We start from the raw sequence: 24,942 nt of genomic DNA on the forward strand, positions 1-24,942 counted from the left end.
CCTATTGATTCCAAATCAGACTGGCAGTAAGGGAAGGTTACTCACCTGTGCAGTATACTGAACTTCTTCGAGATGGTTGTCGCTGTCAGGGCTCCACTGCAGGTGCTTTAGTGCCACTGAGCAGCTCAAGGTCGGAGATTTGTGACAGCACTACCCTGGCCAACCACACACGTAGAGTCTGGGTGTGTTCTGAGGAGATTACTGTGCATGCATGCTCTACCCTCCCTCCCTCAGTTCCTTCTCTGACCCAGGTGTGTTGTTCCCGAAGCAGAGGAGAAGAGGGTGAGTGTGGAGCACCTATGGGCACAACCATCTCGAAGAACTCCAGTTACTGCACAGGTGAGTAAACTTCCCTTCAAGGAGTGTCCCCGTGGGTGCTCCACATTAGGTGACTACGAAGCAGTATTCTTGTTAGGAGGCGGTAGCTTTAGCTGCTGAGGATCTGTGATGGACAGTGTTGTTTGTCCAAATCTTGTATCAGTCTCAGAAAATGTCTGGAGTGCATAATGTTGTGTGAAAATATGCGCTGAAGCCTATGTGGAAGCCCTGCATATGTGTTCTGTAGGCACACCATGTAGGAATGCAGTTGCGACTGCCATGGCTCTTGTTGAGTGGGACTGCACCAGATATAGTGGCTTCTTCTGTGCCAAGATATATACCAGTCTTATGCATCCAGATATGTATTTTGATATGGGTAGACCCTGTGATCTTTCTGTGGATTTAATGAATAGCTGTGGGGTCTTTCTAAACGAGTTTGTTCATTGTAGGTAAAAGGCTAGGGCGCTACGGACATCAAGGCCATGGAGAACCTTCAGGGTTTTGGGAAGGAAACCAGTAAAGCATATAGGTTCATTGCAGTAGAACGAGGCAAGTACTTTCGGGAGGAATTTGGGGTGGGTTTACATCATTACCCTGTCTTGTGGAATACTGTGTAAGGGGGGGTCAGCCATTAAGGTTGCCATCTCCCCCACTCGTCTAGCTGAGGTGACTGCTACCAGGAAGGCCACCTTCATCGATAAATTTAACAGCGAGCAAGTAGTAAGGGGCTTGAAGGGTTCCCCATAAAAGCTTTCAGCACTAGGTTCAAGTTCCATGCGGGTCCTAAGTCCTGGTGTGGAGGGAAGGTATTGTGGAGTCCCTTTAAAAAGCACTTGATGGAAGGGTGTGTGAAGACTGAGTTTTCCTGTATAGGGCCATAAAGAGCCAAAACAGCAGCAAGATGTACCCTTATGGAGCTTATGGAGAGGCCTGCGCATTGTGTATTTCCAGTAGGTGTAGTAAGATATGCAATATTCCTGTGTGTATGGGTTCATAGGTATGGGTTGCGCACCATGCCTTGAATCTCTTCCATTTTTGGATGTAGGCTTCTCTCATTGCAGGCCTTCTAGAGTTTTCAAGGATGACCTGAATTGCTTCTGGAAAGGATCTCTCCACGTTGTTCAGCTTAACAACCATGCTTGAAGATGCAATTTGTGGATGACCTGTTGTGGAATCTGACCACTCCTCTGTGTGAGGAGACACACGACTGATGGGAATTGTGTGATGGATGGTCAATCATTTGTAACAGGTAAGGATACTATGCCTGCCTGTGCAGATTGGCAGACTACTACTATCACTTTGCCCTGTCTTGTTTGATCTTGAGTATCACTCTGTGTATGAGAGGGAACGGGGGTGAATGTGTATAACAGGCGAGCTATCCATTGTATGCTGAATGCGTCCCCCAGTGAGTGGGAACCTATGCCTGCTCTGGAGCAATATAGGGGGCAGTGAGCATTCCTGTGGGTAGCGCATAGTTCCAGCACTGGGAATCACCATTTCCTGAATAGGTGGTGGGTGAGCACGGATTGATTTATCTCCCATTCATGATTTTGTGGGAATTGTCTGCTTAAACTGTCAGCCAGGGGGTTGTCTTTGCCTGAAAGATAAGTTGCAACCAAAGTTATGTTCTGTGTGTTGCTCTGTTCCTAGAAGCACATGGCATCCTGGCATAATTGGAAGGATCATGCCCCTCTCCCTGCTTGTTGATATACTACATCGTAGTGATGCTGTCAGAAACTGAACTGTTTTGATCTGGATTAGAGGAAGAAAATGCCTGCATGAGTTCCTGATTGCCCTCAGTTCCAATAAGTTTATGTGGCATGTGGTTTCTTCGTGAGTCCAGTGACCTTGGACCGCCTTGTGATTTATGTGTGCCCTCAATCCTAGTAGTGAAGCATCCATCATTACTATAATTGATGGTATGCTGTGTTGGAACTGCACTCCAACGCATATGTTGCCGTGTATTTTCCACCATGCTAGGGATGATTTTATCTTGTTCGGTATGGACAGAAATTTGTGTAATGAGTGGGTTTGTGGCTGGTAGACTGTGCGTAACCAAGTCTGTAGTGGCCTCATGTGTAGGCGAGCACTGGGCACTGCGAATGTTGCCGCTGCCATGTGCCCCGGTATTTGCAGGCATAGTCTTGCTGTTATGACTGGACTGCTCTGTACTGTTGCTGGAATAAGAGTTTTATATCTTTTTATATTTGTATTTTAGGTTTAATAATGTATGATTTATGTTAAGGTAGGATTTTAGTTTCATATAAACACTAAAACCCTAGAATATTATTTATTTTATTTTAGGGTTTTAGTTTATCTATGTAACACATATAACATTTTACCAAAGAAGCCCTTTAGATAGATATACATTTCTTTGTTTTAAAGTTTAGTAAGTAAAGAAACAGGGTTTTGGTATTGTGTCTATGTTAAGGAGATTAGAAATATTGAAGGCCCAGGCCTTCTATGTGAATTGTTTTGATTTTGCTTAATATAAAACACTGCTGTTTACCTTGGAAGATTTCTGTGAAAGACTGTGTGAATGAGAAATATATCATCATAAAGATAAAGGTGAAGGCCACCGTTAAGAGTCAGATGGCCAAGAAAGGAGGGGGCAATGCGGGTGAAGACAGACTGTAAAAAACAGACTGAGAAGAAACATATCGGCATCTGAAGAAACATCAGTGCGGACCCATGGCCAAGGACTGACAGAACTGAAGGTTCTAAAGGTAAAGCTGGCACCCTTAAAAGGTAAAAGATTACAGGATGAGCCTCTTGGAGATGTCTGGAATGTCAACATCAAAAGATAACAGTAACCAGTCACAGACTGACAGCGAAATCCATAGAGGAAAGGATTATAAAAGCAGGGTGCTTTGCCGTGGAACTTTGGGTTCATCTTGCCACTAATTCCAGGAGCATCAGATCACAACCAACAGAAGCCCGGCTCCCCCTCTGTGATCTATCTGGCTGGTCACTAGATTGATCCAGACTTTGGATTGATAGCTATAACATCAACTGGCAGGACAGTGTGTATGGTGTGTGTGTGACTGAAAAGCATATGCTGACTCTTGTATTCTCAATAAATGCAGCATAATGCCTTTTCCCGTATAAAAAAAATCTTGTGTGCTTTGTCTAGCATAACACTGTTGCTATCAGATCCTTGACGGTCACCCATCTGTGGTGAGTTAAGTAAGCTCTGGCTTCCATGCAGTCCAGATGTGCTCCTATGAACTCCAGTGTTTGTGTTGGGGTCAAAATGCACTTTGTGGTGTTTATTTGTAAACCAAGATTTTTGAAGACTGTTTTTGCCAGTGTGACCAGTTGCTGTGCTTCTTGCTCTGTGCAGCTCGCTATAAGAACATTGTCTAGATATGGGAATATTGAGATCTTGTTCTTGTGTAAATCAGTGCTGGACTGAGCCATACTTCCACCCCGGGCAGTGGGTGCGCAACACATTCGCCGCCCCTGATTGCCAAATACTGTGGATGAGGTGGGATTGCTACCTAAGTGATTCTGGGGCTATCAGATCCTCGACCAATGCTTCAAAACTGTTGCCTGGATATTGATGGTTGTTAAGGGGAGGAGACTTGGTCAGTGGGCTGTCTTCACCTCTATTGTCTCTGACGTTGTCTATTGTTGTATTGATGCTGGTGTTGATTGAATGGTGTGTGTCTGAATCTTTGTTGGAATGACCTGTTTTGCTTTCTTCTTACAACAGATACCCGAATACTTAAGGTTCTGAGGGTATCCTTGAGTCCTTCAAAGTGTGCAGAGATGTATTTGTGGACTCTGCAAGAGCTTTGTACCCTCGAATGGGAGGTCTTCTACGGTGGACTGAACCTCTCTGGGAAATCCCAAAAGTTGGAGCCAGGAGGCTCGTTTCATTATTACAGCTGCTGCGAGTGATCTGACTGCTGTGTCTGCAGAGTACAGCATGGCCTGCATAGCAGTATGGGATATTAATGTACCCTCTTTAATGTTTGTTTTAAACTGATCTCTCTTACTGTCTGGCAGCGAGTCAAAGGTTGTCAGTCAAAGATCTGGTGTGTGTATTTTGCTAATAATGCTGTGTAGTTAGCAATTCTATTTGTAGACAGCATGCAGATACATAAGCCTTTTTCCCCCATTGTGTCTAGTCTCTTCCAGTCCTTATCATATCAAGTTATTCATGTTGCCTGTTGTTTCCCCCTGGTTCACAGCTTCTACTACAAGGAAATCTGATATCGGGTGTGAAAAAAGAAATTCTGCCCCCTTGTATTTTCTATCTACATGCTTACAAGTGAGGGTGGCTGATGCCAGTTTGAGCCATATATTTTTGGCAGGGTCCAGAACTGCCTCATTCATGGGGAGGCCAACTTTGCATGAGAGGATGTTTGTAGAATGTTTGTAAGCTCCTGTTGTGTCTGTGGCACATTTGAGAGAGATTTCTCCAGGGTGTCAATGATTCTTAAAAAGGTCTTGAAATGACCTAAAATCATCACCCGTAGCTGGTGGCTGGTTTATGATGGTATCCTCTGGGGACATGGAAGAATGCTGTGTGTGTAGAGAAGGAGGGGATTGCTGTTCTTCATCCATATAGTCCACTTCCTGTTCCTCTGAGTCAGGACTGTTTTGCTCTATGGTATGGCTATTAGGTGCATGTGACATTGGTGTTTGGCTCATCTGCTGTGATTGGGTAAGCTGTTGCCTATAAGCAGCCCAGGGGTCCCAGTATGGCCAGGTAGGCAGAAACTGGGTTGGGAACCACTGTGGTATTTGCCATTGCTGGATGCTTTGATGTGCTTTGAGAGGTGTGTCACTTTAATTGCAATGATTCGTGAGAAGTCTCCTCATTGTCACTGAGGGACAAAGCAGAAGAACTGGAGAATGAAATTGAAAGATTGTACCGTGAGGCATTTTGGGTACCGCCAGTGCCAAGGAGAGACGACCCAGATACAGGGCTGACTGAGAGCTCCGCTACAGTTGTAAACTGCGGCAGCAGCTGTAAAGTGGGCAGTGGTGGGAGGCAGGAGGCTTGTGGTGTGGAGAGTGGCATTATTGGGAATGCCAGCTGTTTGCTAAGTGAGAGTGGTGCTGGGTATGCTTGTGGTGCCGTTTTCATTGATTTGCTCGCAGTCAGTGCCTTGTGTGAGCGGTGACTATTTGCATAGAAGCCCGAACCCGCAGCTGTTTGGCTCAGTGCCACTGTTGAGGTTTTGCCTCTGGCGGTTTTTGCGAGGAGGCTGTGGGTGTTTAGGTTTCCGGCTTTTCTCTGCTTATCATAACCCGTCTGCAGGGTTGCTGATGCAGCGTTTTTGTGAGGAGCATTCTTCCTCAATCATAGAATCATAGGACTGAAAGAGACCTCGAGAGGTCATCGAGTCCAGCCCCCTGCCCTCAAGGCAGGACCAAGCTCCGTCTACACCATCCCTGACAGATGTCTGTCTAACCTGTTCTTAAATATCTCGAGAGAGGGAGATTCCACTACCTCCCTTGGCAATTTATTCCAATATTTAACCACCCTGACAGTTAGGAATTTTTTCCTAATGTCCAATCTAAACCTCCCCTGCTGCACTTTAAGCCCATTACTCCTTGTCCTGTCCTCAGAAACCAAGAGGAACAAATTTTCTCCTTCCTCCTCGTGACACCCTTTTAGATATTTGAAAACTGCTATCATGTCCCCCCTTAATCTTCTTTTTTCCAAACTAAACAAGCCCAGTTCATGAAGCCTGGCTTCATAGGTCATGTTCTCTAGATCTTTAATCATTCTTGTCGCTCTTCTCTGTACCCTTTCCAATTTCTCCACATCATTCTTGAAATGTGGCACCCAGAACTGGACACAGTACTCCAGCTGAGGCATAACTAGTGCACAGTAGAGTGGCAGAATGACTTTACAAGTTTTGCTTACAACACACCTCTTGATACAACCTAGAATCATATTTGCTTTTTTTGCAACAGCATCACACTGTTGACTCATATTCAACTTGTGGTCCACTATGAATCCCTAGATCCCTTTCCGCCATGCTCCTTCCTAGACAGTCACTTCCCATCTTGTATGTATGGAACTGATTGTTCCTTCCTAAGTGGAGCACTTTGCATTTCTCTTTATTAAACTTCATCCTGTTTACCTCTGACCATTTCTCTAACTTGCTAAGGTCATTTTGAATTATGTCCCTATCCTCCAAAGAAGTTGCAACCCCACCCAGTTTGGTATCATCTGCAAACTTAATAAGCGTACTCTCTATCCCAATATCTACATCACTGATGAAGATATTGAACAGTACGGGTCCCAAAACAGACCCTTGAGGAACTCCACTTGTTATCCCTTTCCAGCAGGATTTAGAACCGTTAACAACAACTCTCTGACTACGGTTATCCAACCAATTATGCACCCACCTTATCGTGGACCTATCTAAGTTATATTTGCCTAGTTTATCAATAAGAATATCATGCGAGACCGTATCAAATGCCTTACTAAAGTCTAGGTATATGACATCCACCGCTTCTCCCTTATCCACGAGGCTCGGTATCCTATCAAAGAAAGCTATCAGATTAGTTTGGCATGACTTGTTCTTCACAAACCCATGCTGGCTATTCCCTATCACTTTATTACCTTCCAAGTGTTTGCATATGATTTCCTTAATTACCTGCTCCATTATCTTCCCTGGGACAGACATTAAACTGACCGGTCTATAGTTTCCTGGGTTGTTCTTATTCCCCTTTTTATAGATGGGCACAATATTTGCCCTTTTCCAGTCTTCTGGAATCTCCCGTCTTCCATGATTTTTTAAGATCATAGCTAAAGGCTCAGATACCTCCTCTATCAGCTCCTTGAGTATCCTGGGATGCATTTCATCAGGACCTGGTGACTTGCTGACATCTAACTTTCCTAAGTGATTTTTAACTTGTTCTTTGTGTATCCTATCTTCTAAACTTACCCTCTCTGTGTTTGTATTCACTACGTTAGGCACACCTCCAGACTTCTCGGTGAAGACCGAAACAAAGAAGTCATTGAGCATCTCCGCCATTTCCAAGTTTCCTGTTAGTGCTTCTCCCTCCTCACTGAGCAGTGGACCTACCCCGTCCTTGGTCTTCCTCTTGCTTTTAATGTATTTATAAAAGGTCTTGTTTCCCTTTATGCCTGTAGTTAGTTTGATCTCATTTTGTACCTCATTTTGTGCCTCATTTGGGGAGTCAGTTCGAGGAAGAATAGGACCATTTCTTGGTTTTGTTTTCACGGTCCTTAGGACTCAACCCGGTATGTGCCGTTACCTCCAACTCTGTCCCAGGTGGTAGGAGTGGACTGCTCCATGTCACTGAGCCTTTTTCTCCATCTGGATTAGTTTAAGTTGCAGCTCCCTCGATCTCCTGAATCAGGCGTTGAGCTTTTGGCAGTATGGGCAATGGTCTGGAAGGTGTTGTTTGCCTGGACTGCAAATACGTTCAATGTGACTGTCAGAAATTGAAAAGAATAGCCTGCAACTTGTACTTTGTAAACCTAGACACGCCTGGAATATCCCAGAGAGCCTGACTGTGCAGGCTTGATGTGTGGCTTTTTGCTCTTGTCTATCAATGTGTTTTTCTTCTTTTTTTTTTTTTAATAAGAAACTAAAGAGTCCAGAGAGTTGGGTTATGTCAATTAGGAAGAATGCCTGAGGTAATTTTTGGATAAAGAAGAAGGATGTGGTTGAAGGGAGACTGCTGATCAGTGACCAAAGCTGATGGTGGCAGAGAAGGAATTGGGGGGAGGGGCCGGCTGTGCAGGTGCAGTAGCCTCCTCAGAACACACACAGACTCTCTGCGTGTGTGGCCAGCCAAGGGTACTGCTGTCACAAATCTCTGACCTCAAGCTCAGCAACGATGAAGCACCTAAGGTGGAACACCCACAGGGACACTCCTCGAAGAAGAACGGAAAGTTTTTCCAGTTGCCTGAAAAGCACGTACAGACTAGTAGATGGGCTTTAATCATTCATCCACCCACACAACAAAACCTTGTTTGCTTGTGGCTCAATATATTACTAAATGTACTGAAGTTATCAGAATTGAACATATCCATGATATAAAGCTGTCTCTTATTAGCCAAGTTTCTACAATTTTAAACCATACTATGTTCATATTAATTCCTAAACTCCAAGATCACTTAAAAGTTCCAATCACAGTAATACAGTAGAAGAGCTTCATAGCCTATTGTGGTGGACTTTTCAGGTTGTAATATTCCATCTGAAAAGAACGGCTGGGATAATGAAGCCATTTTAGAATAATGTTAAACCAAATACAAAGTATCAAATTGCCCCAAATAATCTGCAAGATAACTTTCTTAGGAGTAATGTGTGTGCAAAATGCATTGGAAATCTGTTTATCTCCAGTAGAATTAAATACTGATTTATTTAAAATCAAGTTTTTCAAAAAAGCATTTAAAGGGGGATAACGTGCAGTTTACTGAAAACAAAGTAGGTGAAGGAATGTCTTTTATTGCACCAACTTTTTCTCTGAAGAGCAGCTCTCAAAAATTTGTCTCGTTAAAAGTTGGCCCAATAAAACAGACATTCCTTTATCCACCTTCTCTCTCTAGTATCCTGAGACCAACATGGCTACAACACTGCACACTATAAAGTATCATTAGGAACATGCACATTAGGGCTATGTCTAGACTACACAGTTTTTTAGAAAAAAAGTAGCCTTTTTTTGAGAGTCACCTGCGTCTAGACTGCCGTCGTGTTCTTTCAAAACTAAATTTTAAAAAAGTGGTGGCTTTTTTAATAGTGGTAAACCTCATTTCTGGAAAGAGCTCTTTCGGGGGGGGGGGGGGAGAGAAGGGGAAGGATTTCTTGAATGCAAACAGGGCTTTTTTGAAAGAGAGCATCCAGATTGCCTAGGTGCTCTCTTTTGAAAGAGCGGATCGCTTTTTCAAAAAGCGAAATTATTCACCTCGGTGCAGTAACTGTCGTTCTTCAAGATGTGTCCCCCCGTGGGTACTCCACCGTAGGTCCTCGGCTTGTCCTGGCGCCGCAGAACAGAGTGTCTTCAGTAGCAGTATTCGGCTGGACTGCACATGCGCAGCAGCATCTTCCAGCTTTCGTGCTCTTTTCTGTGCTCACGCGGTCCGGCCCCTGCCAGTTCCTCGAGGTCACCTCAGAATCTGTGAGACAGAAAGAGAGAGAGAGAGAGAGAGACTCTGAAGCGGGGAGGAGGGTGGGTAGTAGAGCACCCATGGAGACACACATCTTGAAGAATGACCATTACTGCACCAAGGTGAGTAACTTTGCTTTCTTCTTCGAGTGGTGTCCCCGTGGGTGCTCTACCGTAGGTGATTGAGCAGAAGTTCCCCAATGAGCAGGGAAGTGAGACTTGGAGTCCCTATTTGTCCACTGATGAGAGCACCACTGATGCCATCACAGTGTCTGAGAGCCATTTTTGCTGGATCACGTAATATTTTACAAATGTATCGTACAATGACCAGGTGGCTGCTCTGCAAATGTCTTTCAGGGACATGCCCTTGAAGGCTGTTGACACTCCCTCTCTCTCGTAGAATGTGCTCGGGGTTGCCCGTTGGAAGTGGTACACATGTGGTGGCATAAGTGTGGATTATGCCTGTGGTTATGAGTTTAGAAATACGTTGATGATAATGGCTGTCCCTTAGCTCTCTCAGCGAAAGAGACGATTAGGCGGTCAGTTTTCCTACGAGGTCTTGTGCAGTCTATATAAAAGGAGAGGGCTCTAAAGATGTCAAGTGTATGGAGAGACGTATCACGCAGTGAATAGTGAGGTTTGGGGTAAAAGGACAGCAGGATAATTGGTTCATTGATATGAAAAGACAAACGAACTTTAGGAATAAACACTGGATGAGGCCTTAGAACTACTCTGTTTTTATTGAAGATAGTGTACAATGGTGTTGCCATAAGTGATGATAACTTGCCGACTCTGTGTGCTGATGTAATAGTGAGAAGGAAAGCTACCTTCATAGTTAAGGTATGGTGGCAAGCGGTTCGAATAGTGCTCTGGTTAAGGCCCCAAGAACAACATCCAAGTTACATACTGGAGGAACGGGTTTACGAGGTAGGATTAGGTTCATAAGGCCTTTCATGAATCTCTTGGTAATTGGGTGGGCGAAGAGAGAGGTGCTTTCAAACGGTTGTCTGAAGGTGGAAATCGCTGCTAGATGAACTCTGAGAGAAGCTAAGGCTAATCCTGTGTGTTTTAGGTGTAGCAGGTAGTAAAGGACAAGGTAAAGTGGAGCAGAATGTGGGACCAGCAGCTCTGTGGCACACCAGGAGGTGAACCTGCGCCATTTTGAGAGGTAAGTAGTTCTGGTCGTCTGTCTTCTACTGTGTATTAGTATGTTTTGAACCTTAATACAGCAAAGGGATTCAGAAGGGTTCATCCACTAGGAACCATTCAGTGAGCTGCAAGGTATGAATTTGGGGGTGTCGCATGTCCCAGGATTCTGACAGAGAAGGTGGGTTGGCAGTTGATACGGTCTGTATGGTGACATGCGTCGAAGGAAGGGGAACCAGTGCAGATACACCAATGCTAGTGCTATCAGTATGACTGTGGTGCCATCTGTTTTGATCTTCTGCAGAACTTTGGGAATAAGAACTGTAGGTCGGAAGGCATACAGGAGAGGTCTGCTCAAGTTGAGGAGAAATGCATCGCCTAGGGAGCCAGGGCCGAGTCTGGCTCTGGAGCAATATTTCTGACATTTGATGTGGGATGCACGACAAAAAGATCTATTAGGGGAGTGCCTATCAGCATCAGAAGAGAATATGGAGGACTCCGTCATGCCATTCCCACTCGTGATCCGGAGAGAAGTGTCTCCTAAGGAAGTCTGCATGAACATTCGTGATGCCAGGCAAGTAAGATGCCACAGGTGTTATGCCATGGCGAATGCACCAGTTCCAAAAGTGGATCGCTACCACGCAGAGGGAGGAGCGGCGGGCTCCGCCTTGGAGGTCCACATAATACATTGAGGTGACATTGTCTGTGAAGGTTCTTACCGACATATTGCAGATGTAACTGAGGAAATATCTGCAGGCATTGAAGATTTGCCCTGAGTTCCAAGAAATTTATGTGGAGTCGTGTCTCGGAAAGTGACCAGCTGCCCTGTATGGAAATATTGCCCATTTGTGCTCTCCATCCTAGAACGGAGGCGTCAGTGGTAATGTGACACGAGGCCTGATGTGGGTGGAAGGGCACGCCAGCAAGAAGATTCGTGCAGTTTATCCGTCAATGCAGCGATTGGAGAACAGAAGGCAAAGAGGTCACTGATCTGTAGAGGTTGTGCTTCATGTGATTGTATAAGGATGCTAGCCAATACTGAAGGCTGCAAAAGTGTAGTCTGGCATAGCAGACCACATAAGTTGTAGCTACCATGTGACCCAGAAGTTTTAAACAAGTGATTATCTGGACAGATGGACTGTCTTAAACAACTTCTATCAGGTCTTACTCAGGTGGCCTGAAATCTCTGGATGGGTAAGAATGCTCTTGTGGTGATCATTTCTATGCGAGCACCAATATATTCCAGCTCTTGAGTCTGGTGAAAAGTGGACTTTTGGCCATTGATGAGTAGTCCAAGGGCGTGGAAGGTTCTCATGGTGGCCTTGAGCATATCGAGAATCTTGGTGTGAGAGCGACCTTTCAATAGGCAGTCTTCTAGATAAGGGAATATGATCACCCTTCTCAACGGAGGTGTGCCGCTACTACCGCCAGGATTTTTGAGAATATCCTGGGGGCGGTGGAAAGGCCAAAAGGGCCCTGTATTGGAAGTGGCTTGTTCCAACTGTAAATCATGAGAATCTTCTGTGTAATGTGAAAATACGTGTCCTGGAGGTCGAGGACCGCAAACCAGTCGCCGTGATCCAACGCGGGTATTATTGAAGCAAGGGTCACCATTTTAAATTGATGTTTTCGTAAAAACTTGTTCAAATTCTGGAGATCTAATATTGGTCGCCATCCACCTGATTTCTTTTGAGTGAAAAAATAATGGGAGTAGATTCTCCTGCCTTTGAATTGTGCTGGAACTGGTTCTATTGCACCTATGGAGAGAAGGTGATCAACTTCTGTGCGTAGCAGGGTCTAGTGAGATGGGTCCCTGAAGAGGGATGCGGTGGGAGGAGGGGGTATGGTGATGAACGGTATGGAGTATCCAGATTGAACTATTTCTAATACCCACTTGTCAGAGGTGATTGAGGTCCATTGGTGGTAAAAAGGCCTCAGGTGGGTGAAATTGGTGACTTTTGTTGACATGCTCATTTGTCTGCGTACCCTCAACCAAGGTGTCGAACCTGCTGTTTGTTATTCAGTGGGGTCTGAGTACGATTCCCCTGGTTTCAACGCCTCAAAGGTCTTTGCTGGTTACGTTGCTGGTTGAGGGCCATTTGTTGGTGCTGCCATTGCTGTCTGACGTATGAACAGTTGTAGTGTCGCTGATAGGAAGGATAACTTTGTCGTCTGTATGGTGGGGAGTACACACCCAACGTTCGGAGTGTTGTGCAAGAGTCCTTCGATTAATGTAGCATGCTGTCAGTCTTTTCAGAAAAGTTTGTCTCTTTTGAACGGCAAATCTTCGACTTTGGTCTGGAGATCTTTGGGCACTCCCACCGATTGATAAGATGCTCATCTCATCACCACTGCTGTGGCAGTGGAACACGCTGCCATGTCTATCACGTCCATAGCTATCTAGAGTGCAGTTCTTGCTGAGGTATAGCCTTCCGGTACAACTGATTTGAGTATGGATTGTTCTGATTCCAGTAAAGGGTCAAGCAACTGCGTAAGCTTTGTAAAATTGTTGAAGACATGGTTAGAGAGGTGTGCTAGTAATTGGCTGTCTTGAGCATAAGCATCGCGGATGTATATACCTTTCTGCCAAATAAGTCCAACCTTTTTGTGTCCTTATCAGAGGCAGCATTTTTATATTGTGGTGTTTTTGATCTTTGGTGTGTTGTATCCACCACCACTAAGGAGTTCAGTTGGGGATGGGTGAAAAGGACTACATCCCTTTAGGTGGCACAAAGTATTTTCTTTCTGCTTTTTTACTAGTTGGTGGTGCAGAAGCCAGGGTTTGTCATATCACTTCTACAACCTCAAGTATAGCCTCATCGAGGGGTATAACTATTTTTGCTCTATGTTGAGGCTTAAGGTTTTTGAGGAGACAGTGCTGCTTCTTCTTTATTTCATCCAGGTATATCTCTTGGACTTATTGCTACCCTTTTGAAAAGCTCCTGAAATTGACAGAGGCCGTCAGGTAGAGAAACATCCCCAGGGTTAACAGGGATAACAGCCTCATCCGGGGACAAAGAAGAGCATCTCCTGTGGTCGGTCCTCCATGGTGGAAAGCAGTGTCTCGTCTGGCTTAGACGGTTGGTGTTGTAGAGAGGCAGGCTGGCCTGTTAGGGTCGGAGGGGCTGGAACTGGAGACTGTCTGGTGGACGTGCAGCCGCAATATGATCTTCCGTGAGACCTAGACCTGCAGTGGTACAAACGCCGATTGGATGACTAACAGTGTCACGGTAGTAAAGTCTCTCAAGTGGTGACCGTCTATCGGAGTAAGTGTATCGGGGATGTTCCCAGTACGATGAGCGGATTGAGCACAGTGAACAAGAGTGAGCGCACGAGGCTCTAGAGGATGTTGGAGAAACGGAATAGCGACTGTGATGGTGGTGATGGCTCCTGTGAGCTGCTAAGAATGGTGAAGGCAGTCTTCGATGTGGAGAGTTGGAAATCAGTGCTGGCCCGAATCATGTAGTATAGAAGACCATGGTGCTAGTAGAGATGGTGACGGTGACAATATTAATGACCGTGAATGTGAGTGGCTTTGGTGCCGATGAAGGCTTGGTGTGGTACCCATAGCATCGGTGCCTGTCACATGCAGAGTCAGTGAGGTGAGGCTTGTGCTGCCAAGCTTGGCACCACAGTCCGCACCAAAGGCAAGGTTGGCACCGCTGGTGCCGATGATCAGGGCTTGACGAACGGCGGTGAAAGCCGCTCGCCAGCCCCGCACTGTGCATCCGCAAGACCTGCACTGCGCATGTGCACGCCGCAAATGAATGGGGCGCCCGGCTGAAATCTACTCGCCACAAGCGAGTAGATTCAATACTTTGTTGAGCCCTGCCGATGATGATCTTGGCATGGATTCCCTCGGTGCTGAGGTCGGTACTGAGGTAGACTTTGGTTCTGGAGTCGGTGCCACGTCCAGCGGTTTTCTTGGTTTCGGCGCCGCAGGAGCCTTCGGGCACGGTTTTGAAGTGCTGGATGTACTGGGCTTGTCTCCTGAGCTAACTCTGCTCTGTGAGAAGACTGGCAGAGATATAGTAGGTGACACCCTATTTCTTTTGGGCAGTGCCCTCGTAGGGGAAGAAGCCCTTCACTTTGGAGGCTGGCCTGAGGAGGTTACGCTATCAGCGGACTCCAGTTGAAGTGCTTTATCAAATAGCATCATCCGGAGCCTCATTTCTCTGTCCCGTCTAGCCCTCACAGTCAGTTTTATGCAGTGAGGGCATTTTTGAGGAACATTGGTTTCTCCCAGACAGCAGATGCAGGAAGAATGGCCGTCTGAGGCAGGCACTGCCTCTTGGCAAGTGTCGCATTTTTTAAAGCCTGAAGAAGATGGCATTTTGTCAGTAGTCTTAAATCGGGTGTGTTTTTTTTTAAATGAACAAAAATTAACTACATATATGTATATAACTGTGTACACTAATAACTACAGTAACTTGAGGAAAGTTGGTTATTAACAGAAAAAAATTTTTTTTAAACTAGGAGAATTAAGAGAAGAAACAGATGTGAGAAGAAGAACTATTAACAGGACAATCTCACATTGAAGGAACAAAGCAGGGAGGTTAAGGAGACCAGTTCACTCCATCTGTAGCCTGAGGCGGTTGAGAGGAACTGGTGGGGGAAGGACCACACGAGCACAGAAAAGAGTGAGAATGCCGCGATACACTGCCACGCATGTGCGGTCTGGCCGAACACTGCTACTGAAGAGTCTCCGTTCTGTGTCACCGGGGCGAGCCCAGCACCTACGGTGGAGCACCCACGGGTTTACCACTTGAAGAAGAAATGTTGTTTCTGTCTAGACGATCTCTTTTGAAACAGGCTTTTTCGAAAGAAGTTTTTTCAAAAAAAGCCTCTTTTGAAAGAGGCTTGTAGTATAGACATACCCTAGGAAAAGCTATATAAAACAACCTGATAATTGTGTCGAAACTTCCAATCTATTTTTATTCTAGTGCAATTTGATGTTTCCTCACTGTAACATGGAAGCCTGTTACGCCTTATCTGCTAAAGGAAGGAAAAAAAACACTTTACCTTGCAAGCAGACCTTCAGCCCATCCACAAGTTCCTGTCCACGATCTTGGAAGACACAGCGAGAGAACCAACTGTTTGGGAGGGGGCGGGGGGAGGAAAATCAAGAAATGCATCAAAGTAACCTATTACAGAAAAAGTTTATCTGGCATATGGGGAGAACTGGGCAGGGGGTAGGAAAGGGGGGAAGGAGTGCTTTTAAGTGAAAAATTCCAATTAACTAAGAGGAAGAAATTTAGAGTGCAAGAGGGCTTGGGATATAAAAGGGGTTTTGGGGTGCTGGATCCAGGTGGCGCTCACCTCAGGTGACTCCCACAAGTAGTCACCTGTACCTGCTGCTCCTGAAGGAGAAATGGCTAGGTAGCTCTGTGAACTGCCCATGCTCTGCCTTGTGTCTGCCTTTGCCAGGAGTAATAGACAGGCTGCACTTGCAAGGGAGCTGCCCAAGGTAAGCTCCCCCTGCAGCCAGTGCCCTGAAACCCTTTGGTTCTTCAAGACTCTGCCCAAGCCCACTTCTAAATCCAAATTCCCTCCCAGAGCTCATGTTACACACTCACTCCTGGGAAACAACCCACAGCCCTGCATGCCAAACCTCTTGTAGCAATTCCTTTGCCTAAGAGCAATAGAGACATGCTGCCGCATCTAGGAAGCCACCTGGAGTCAGGTAGGGAATCTATTGTCCCATGCCAACTGATTATAAACAAGACTAATGAAAATTAGAAATGCCAGTTTACAGAACTTTCTAGTGGATACAGGGTCAAATAATACAGCTTTTCTGTAGCTTCTAAAGTGATTTAGATTATAACAAACAAACAATTTTGGCAAGTATGTTCTATACAAAGTCATCAGGCAAAAGCGTGACTAATCACACTAAGGGTACGTCTTGACTACATGCCGCTGTCGCCAGAGGCATGTAGATTAGGCTACCCGACACAGTAAAATGAAGCGGCGATTTAAATAATCGCCGCTTCGTTTCAATTTACATGGCTTCCGCGCTGAGCTGACAAACAGCTGATCAGCTGTTTGTCGGCTCAGCGCGGCAGCCATGTAAATTGAAACGAAGCCGCGATTATTTAAATCGCCGCTTCATTTTACTGTGTCGGGTAGCCTGATCTACATGCCTCTGGCGACAGAGGCATGTAGTCTAGACGTACCCTCAGATGCATTTGAGTACCATACATGTACATTATCGCCACAAAATATTTGGAGCAGGCATGTGTCTTAGGCCCAACCTTACACTTCAAATTGAAGGAGAGGCTACAAAGAAACAATGGCCCAGCCCCCCTCAAATATTTAGATATTCAAAATAGCTAATGACTCCCTGAAAGCAGGAAAAAGTATTGTAAATTGTAGATATGTAGAAGTAAAACAATTTAAGACTGCTAGTTACAGGTAGGCCTTCCTTTCTATATCAAGAACAGTCTCTGGAGAGCCTCACTGTTGGGAGACTATTTAGATGCTACCACTCTTGGAGAAAAATAGGGTATGCTTTAGTCTATAAGTTGGTTGAACTTCCAATTACTTCCTCAAACTTATCAGGTACACACCAACTTGGAAAAACCTGAAATAACCGGTTAAAACAAGACCAAAATAACCAGAGCAGAAATAACAAATATGATACCAACCACAAAAGGTTCACGGTAATGAATTAACATATACGATAATAAGTTGAAATCAATTATATATTAACCTTTAGAAAAAGACATTTCACCATTAGTAAGGCAAGAAAATACAAATAAGGAAAACATCCCCTACTCGATATCAAACAAACATGCCATCTGCATAATATATTATAATGGTGGCATTCTAGCATAGGGACAATAGGAAAAGGAGATGTAGTCCTTGGGTGGCAACAGAATGATGGGCACTGGTGATGATGGGGAACATTTCAAGTTGTCCCACAAGAAACGGTGTCAGTATATTGAAATAGAGGTATATATTTCTTACCTCCACTGTCACACATAAGGTGCTGCACGATTACTACTCCAACGGGCTCCACAGACAAATCAACAGGTTGCACCTAAGGTTAAAACTTTCACCACATGCATACCTGGTGGCATGCACACCTAAACTGGAATACCCACATGAGCAAGCACTCTAAGAAAACCAGTTTTTTCCTCACAAAGAATGGTATCAATTTTTCCTTTCATCCTGTTTAAAACAAACATACCCAAGACTTTTCCTGTGATGAAAAGAAGTGTCACTGCTCTCCAATTCAAGCACTTACTCAAGATCTCCCATTTTTAGAAGCCTGATTATAGCATCAAATATTCATTCTTCTGGAATCTTTTTCTTCTCTCCATATTTTATTATATAATGAACATACTTTTGTTACCAACTTTTAATCTGCATATTTTAGCATTTGGGGGTGACATGTAACCTATTCCTAGTGCCTTGTTATTTGTTAGCTTGTGTAAACCTCATCTATTTTGATTTACGATGCATCAATGTCTAACTCCAGCAGTTCCTCTTCCTTGGTCTCAGACTGAGCTGCTGGATGAGACTGGTCAAGCACTTCTTGTAAGTGTTCAACCTACCTGTTCTCTTGTTCTTCTTGAGTCTTACAAGTTTCATCAAATTTCCCTTTCTCTGGGAGTATGTCTACACAGCAAAGTTATTTCGAAATAACAGCTATTATTTCGAAATAACTTTATTAGCGTCTACACAGCCAAACCACTATTTCGAAATTAATTCAAAAAAGTGGAGCGCTTATTTCAAATTTGGTGAACCTCATTCCATGAGGAATAACGCCAAATTTGAAATATCAGAGGGTATACCATCATGTGCCAACAATGCCCCTCTGCTATATACATCAACCAAACTGGACAGTCCCTCCGTAAAAAAATAGACAAAAATCAGATATTAGGAATGGCAATATACAAAAACCTGTAGGGGAACACTTCAATCTCCCTGTACACACAATTGCAGATCTAAAGGTAGTCATCCTGCAGAAAAAAATTTCAAGACCAGACTTCAAAGAGAAACTGCTGAGCTACAGTTCATCTTCAAGATTGACCCAATCAATTCAGGATTAAACAAAGACTGTGAATGGCTAGCTAACTACAAAAGCAGCTTCTCCTCTCTTGATATTCACACCTCCAGATCAGCTACTAGAAGTGGGCCTCATCCTCCCTGATTGGATACACCTCATTACCTGTAGCCTGATTCTGGCCTGCATATTTATACCTGCCTCTAGAAATTTCTACTACATGCATCTGGTCTTTGCCCACGAAAGCTTATAGACTAACCGAAGTGTTGGAGCATAAGATGCCACGGGACTCCTCACCACTTCTGCAAATTTAAAATAGCTATTTCGAAATAAGTGCTATGTAGACACACATATCGAATAGCGGGCCTCCAGCCTTTCCAGGCTGCCCTGGTGGCCACTCCAGCCTCAACCAAGAACACTCCTCTCCCTCCTCCCCTCCCCATAGCCCCTAAAGGAGTTGACTCTGGCCACAGTGCCTGTGCCAGCTCCAAGCCTGCCAGCCCAGAGCCAGCAGTCACTGCCCCAACCCAGTGGCCCCAAAACATGAGCCAGCAAGCCACTGGCAGCCAGCCCTCCACCGCTCTCCAGGAGTAGTCTGCCAGCTCCCAAGAGCCTGGCAAAGCCCAGAGAAGGTGGGCACCTTCCCGGTCCAGGGTGAAGATCATGGACCTTATTCAGGTTAGGGGGGGATGCCCCCAACGTCCATGATCTCTGCACTAGATGGAGGAAAACAGCTGTCTATGGAAGGATACCTGCCAGCCTGGCCACCAAAGGCCACATGCAAACCCAGGAGCAGGTTTGCATGACAATCAAGTTGATCTGGCGAGACCTCCCAACCCTGAGCTTCCCCTCCCCATTCTTCCCCTTGTTTCCCCCTTCCAGCTCCCTCCTCCCAGGTTCCCCCCTCCACTCTCCCACCCTCTCTCTTCCCCTCGTCTGCCTCCCTTTCCCAGTCTCACCAGAGTTTCATCCCTTCCCCCAGTTATGTTAAATAAAGAGAGTTTATGTTCATGAAAATACATGTATTTTATCTGATATCAGGAAGCGAGGTTAGGGAGGGGTAAGTGGAAGGATATGAAGGAGGAATGAGGCACAAGCCCACAGTGGGGTACACCAGGGAGACTATTACTGCTCCTCAGGGTAGAAGCTCTGCCATAGGCCTCCTGGATACTGACAGCCCCCTATGGACCTCCCAGATGGCAGCCTGCAGAAAGTGCAGCCAGGCTCGCAGCAACGCGTCCATGAGAAGCACCAGAGTGCCAAGAGGCAGCTCTGGCTCCATGTTCCAGAGTGCTGTGGTGCCCCGAGTAAGTGCCACCAAAGCACACAGAGACAAAATGCTTTGCTGTCCCTCATCGAGGTAGGTAAGCAAGCAGGGAAACCTGAGAACTGGCTGTCCAGATGGTGTCCCTTTAAGCACAGGCCTCAGATAGCCTCAGGCAGCAGCCGCACAAAGTAACTCCTGACCTGATGCCCTGCTGGACCTGGTTCCGGCCAGCCTTAAATGCGATTCAATGCCCACTCAGTGTGGACGCGCTATTTCAAAAAGCATTTTGTGTGTAGACACGTTATTTCGAAATAAGCTATTTCAAAATAATGCTGTAGTAAGACATAACCTGGGACTTTACTGGAGTTAAACATGCTCTTTGCTAGCTGTTTTATGATAGTATAAACCGTTCTAACGTAAAGTTCGTTTCACATCTTCAGTTTGCCTTCAGTAAATAGTGGTCACCATCTATTTTTGCTCCTCTAAAAACTGTAGGATCTATCACAGACATTTTCCATCTATGACTGATACATATATAATCTTTTTTGCTCTGTATTCAACCATCTGGTGATATTCAGATCTTTTTGCAAATGTTTTTGTGCTTATATTTTGCAAACGTAAGATTATTTTCTACACAAAATTCTAGAACGCTAGTACCATTACATAATGTTCCAGATGTATGACCAGCCTTTCCTATCTTTCCAAATCTGGGCATTTAAGTCCCCCATATGAGGACTAAGTCATGGCTCGGTATTCCTTTTACCACCTTTCCCAGTTCTATATAGAAGCTGTCTTTATCCTCTTCATCATCATCATCATCTATGGGTGCATGTACTAGTATTACAGAACACTTCATATGTCTGGATTTCAATCTCCCAAATATGAAATAAATTAAATACTGGGCCTGATCCTTGGACAAAAAAGTATCAATCTGCAAATAACTAAAAATTCATTAGTAATCTATATAATTAATACACAAACTAAAAATTAGGCAACACCAATGATCTGTTGACCATGTCAAATACTGAGATACATCACAATAAAAAATAGTGGACTTATTTGGTAGAGCCACAGACCAGTTTATAAAGAGATTTTTTTTAATTCATATGGTACCCCTGGCCTTCCTGAAAGTATAATGGATAAGATCAGAGATTAAGATAAGGTGGCACTGTTAGGCAGTTATTTTTACAGCCTTGTACTGAACATTTGGATTCACTTGCAAGCCCAAGCTTTAAAGTGCTTCTGGAGTTCACAGCACAGAAGCATAAGCTTTAAGACTTCCATTCCCGCACCAGAAGTGGTAATAGGAAGATATTCTCAAATAGGAAGATATCAGGTTGTCTTTCAATTTCCATCTACAAAAGCCATCATCTGTAATTCTCATTGTGTTATATTCAAACAGAAAAGGAAGACTTGTCAATTATCTATCATGCAATCAAAAAAAAATCAGATTCTACTACAGCATCTTTTCTCCAACTATAGGGCAGGCCTCCCAAGGGAAGCACTGGAGGAGCATAAGCTATTTTGTTTACTATTATCATAAGAACTCTTGTCATCAGCCCCAGATGGCTGGGGTTCATGAAGAAGGATTTTGCACACCTGGAAGGCAGAGAGAAAAAAGACAGCACTGCCACACAGGACTAACAGCTAGAGCTCTGCCATATAGACTCTCCCCCCTCTGCTCAATCGCTCAATGGGAGGCAGGGGGGCTATGGAACCATTTACAACTACTTAATAGTAAGCTAATCGAGTTCTTGCTTACATAGTGTTCAAGAAAACGTTCAGTCTGAAGTTAAACCAACTAGATAAAGTTACTTTTAAAATAATGACTCATTACATTAGGCTTCAACTTCAGCAACTTCTTTCCACTAATACTGACTGCTAAAAGGTACCTTACCGCGTCATTCCTTGATTCAGGCTCGCAACAAATCCTGCAATTGATCGCCGTCCAGCTGCAGTGTCATGATAACAGTCAATTCCCACAATCATAACTTGTTTCAACTTAAAGAAAATAGTACACAGTATTTTACAAGAAGTGCATAAGCATACCAAAACCAAATATTTATCATATCTGCACTAAAACATGATAGACTGAAAGCACCAAAGGCTTCAAAAATAATCACTGTTTTTCATTGTTCAAGATATTGTTTATTTCCAAAATGTTTATTTAAAAAAAAATATCTGTTATTATGTAGTTTCTACTGAAAGTATCTCTGCTGACATCCAGAAACCTACATTTTACAACAGAACTGTTGAATATCACCAAATGAATTCTCAATTAAAAGTTCAGCACATTACCACCTGTACCCTTCCATTTCCTTGCAAAATGATATCAGCTGATTATTTACGCAGGTATCCTATGCATTAAGTTTACCTGTGTTGACATTTTATTTTTGGAAGCAAGTTATTTGGGGTAGGAGACAATGCAGATAACCAACTTAACTTTAGAATCAGTCAGCCACCTGTGGTGTCTTTCTGAACTCTCATTTAAAATGTTTAAACCCAAAAAAAAGGTAACGAAACACTGTCTGCTACTTACTGGGATTTGAACACTCCAGAGCTCTCCACCCATCTTGCAATTCATTTGTAAAGCAATGTTTGTTGCTACAGCCATTACAGTTTGTGGTTTGCTTAGAGTGCGAGCTACAACACACTGACTTGGAGTTGGGCAATCAGTACATAAGTATTTCTTGATAGCATCATATTTATCCTTACGATTATTAGACAGAACACAAACTACCTTCAAAATTAAAATGAGAAGTTAAAAAAACAAAAGCAGAATCAAATTTATTATTTAAAAGATCTGTTGCACAGTACACTTATATCGCCCCCTTTCCAACATAAAATAACAATCCCAAGCATTTTCTATAAAACATTTATCCAGTTTGAGTGCTTAAATTCTAGTGCCTAAAACTAACGGTCTGATTTTCAGGGGTGATGAGTGTTCAACACATTCTATATTTAAGCTCTGATGTTAATTAAAACAGAATTTCTTACACATAACTAGCTTCATAAGTATAATCTGGCACTTGGAAGTGAGACACGTAACTCCATAAGTGAATCAACAGAACTAATTTCATTATTAGGATATTAACACAATATATAGACAACAGTGGAAATTATCATGCTTTGAAATTATTGGAATTAGCATACATACTAGCTGTGTGTCAGAGGTAACCTTTTGTTGCAAGGCTCTTAAATAAGATTCTGTTCTTTCATCTACTTCAATCCTAAAAAGGGAAGTAAGAAAATAAAGTGATATGGCTGTAACTAAAGTTACAATAGTTGGTGAAGCAGCAAGAACATATGCTATCCATACATCGACAAAAAAATAAGTACCTGGTAACTTAAATTTGCAGCTTTTAGCAAAGTTACTGTATTCACGTTGCACTCTAGGGGTCACTCTACCACACACATTAAAAGGTAACATTCCTGAATCAAAAGACAGAACTATGCAACACTTTAAAGACTAACAAGATGGTTTATTAGGTAATGAGCTTTCGTGGCTCTGGCCGACGAAAGCTCATCACCTAATAAACCATCTTGTTAGTCTTTAAAGTGCTACATAGTTGGGTCTTTTGTTTCAGCTACACCAGACTAACACGGCTGCATCTCTATCACTGTTCCTGAATCAGAATTTCTTTTTTTAAACTTGATTTTAAATGAGTTATGAGTTTGACCAAGGGAGACTTTCATCATATTTTAAGTTGATTTTGCACTTGTAATTTATGCTGCTGGTGCTCCTGTCTATACTAAAAGTAGCTCCACCAGTTATGATGGATTTCAAACATCCAGCTGCATCTTTCCTATCAGCAGCACCCTATTTAATTGCCAGTTAAAGTTCCCATGGACTCACTGATTCCAAAATCTAATCTGGAGCACTTTGAATAAAAAGATTTATAGAAATATATAATGACATTAGAACACCTTCCTCATTTAACACAGTCATTGAAAAAATAAAAAACTATAAGTTTCTGAGCAAGTTATTACAATTCTAGAGTACTTACATGATTGCCTTGTTCATCAGGATACCCACAGCTGGAGTAACTTTAAATAAATTTTGAACTAATGTACTGGCAGCATCGTAAGTGCGCCGTGTATATAGTAATAACCAGTTATCCAATGGCTTTACACTAATTAAGGGGGTTCCCCTAGTTTCTTTTGACCAGTCTGCAAATTGAGGGTTGTAGTCAAACTGTAAAAGAGAAAGGATTACATTAAGTTCTGCTAGAACAGAACTAATTTTCACAAAATATGTCACAATACACTCCAAAATACAGCAGCATCAAGAAAATAATGCATCATGTCCTTGCAGTTCCAGATAATCATAATGGGAAATTGACACATTTCTGATTAAACATTTTTTTTAAAAAATACCATTTTGGAAATTTTAATTTAGAATTCTGAAATTCTTTTAAATTTCCATATTTATATTATTATATGACATCAATAAGTAGTAGGGAAAATTATAACAAAAAATTCAATTTATTTTCTTTTTGAAATCATTAGATTTTACAGCTGCTACTTCGTATTCATAGAATCATAGAGCTGGAAAAGACCTTAGGAGGTCAATAAGTCCAGCAACCTGCCCAAGGCAGGACCAATCCCAAATAAATCAACCCAGCCAGAGCTCTCTCAATTTGAGACTTAAAAACCTCTATGGATGGAGATTCCACCACCTCCCTAGGCAACCCATTCCAAAGCTTCACCACCCTCCTAGTGAAATAGTTTTTCCCAATATCCAACCTAGACCTCCTCCACTGTACCCTGACATCATTGTTCCTTGTTCTGCCATCCATCACAGCTGTGAACAACCTCCCTCCATCATCTTTGGAATCTCCCTTCAGGAAGCTGAATGCTGCTATCAAATCCCCCCTCACTCTTCTCCTATGCAGCCTAAATAAACCCAAATCCCTCGGTCTCTCCTCGTAGGTCATGTGCTCCAGGCCCCTAATCATTTTGGTCACGCTTTGCTGGACCCTCTAAAATGCATCCGCATCCTTTCATGGGGGGGGGGGGGGGCCTCAGAACTGGACACAATATTCCAAATGTGGCCTCACCAGAGCTGAATAAAGGGGAATAATCTCTGGATATACAA

General features: G+C 43.6%; 1 protein-coding gene and 1 long non-coding RNA gene across 7 annotated transcripts in view; one reads left to right on the forward strand and one right to left on the reverse strand.

Annotated features, from left to right (window-relative positions):
• The window catches only part of PIWIL1 (piwi like RNA-mediated gene silencing 1), a 124,899-nt gene that overhangs the window by 26,879 nt on the left and 73,078 nt on the right, over positions 1-24,942 (reverse strand). For all 6 annotated transcript variants that reach the window (XM_075898455.1, XM_075898450.1, XM_075898452.1 and 3 more), the window contains 5 exons: positions 23,852-24,039; positions 23,002-23,074; positions 22,384-22,584; positions 21,742-21,845; positions 15,592-15,662 (listed from right to left, as the gene is read on the reverse strand). In XM_075898455.1, coding sequence (XP_075754570.1) covers positions 15,592-15,662; positions 21,742-21,845; positions 22,384-22,584; positions 23,002-23,074; positions 23,852-24,039 — 637 coding nt within the window. The remainder of the gene's footprint in view (positions 1-15,591; positions 15,663-21,741; positions 21,846-22,383; positions 22,585-23,001; positions 23,075-23,851; positions 24,040-24,942) is intronic.
• LOC142818501 (uncharacterized) lies at positions 1,302-15,644 on the forward strand. The gene is made up of 3 exons (XR_012895996.1): positions 1,302-1,567; positions 10,496-10,591; positions 15,046-15,644. It is a non-coding gene; the product is annotated as an uncharacterized LOC142818501 (long non-coding RNA).

The sequence above is a fragment of the Pelodiscus sinensis genome, chromosome 15, assembly GCF_049634645.1.
Source record: "Pelodiscus sinensis isolate JC-2024 chromosome 15, ASM4963464v1, whole genome shotgun sequence".
In the NCBI taxonomy this organism is placed as follows: domain Eukaryota; kingdom Metazoa; phylum Chordata; order Testudines; family Trionychidae; genus Pelodiscus; species Pelodiscus sinensis.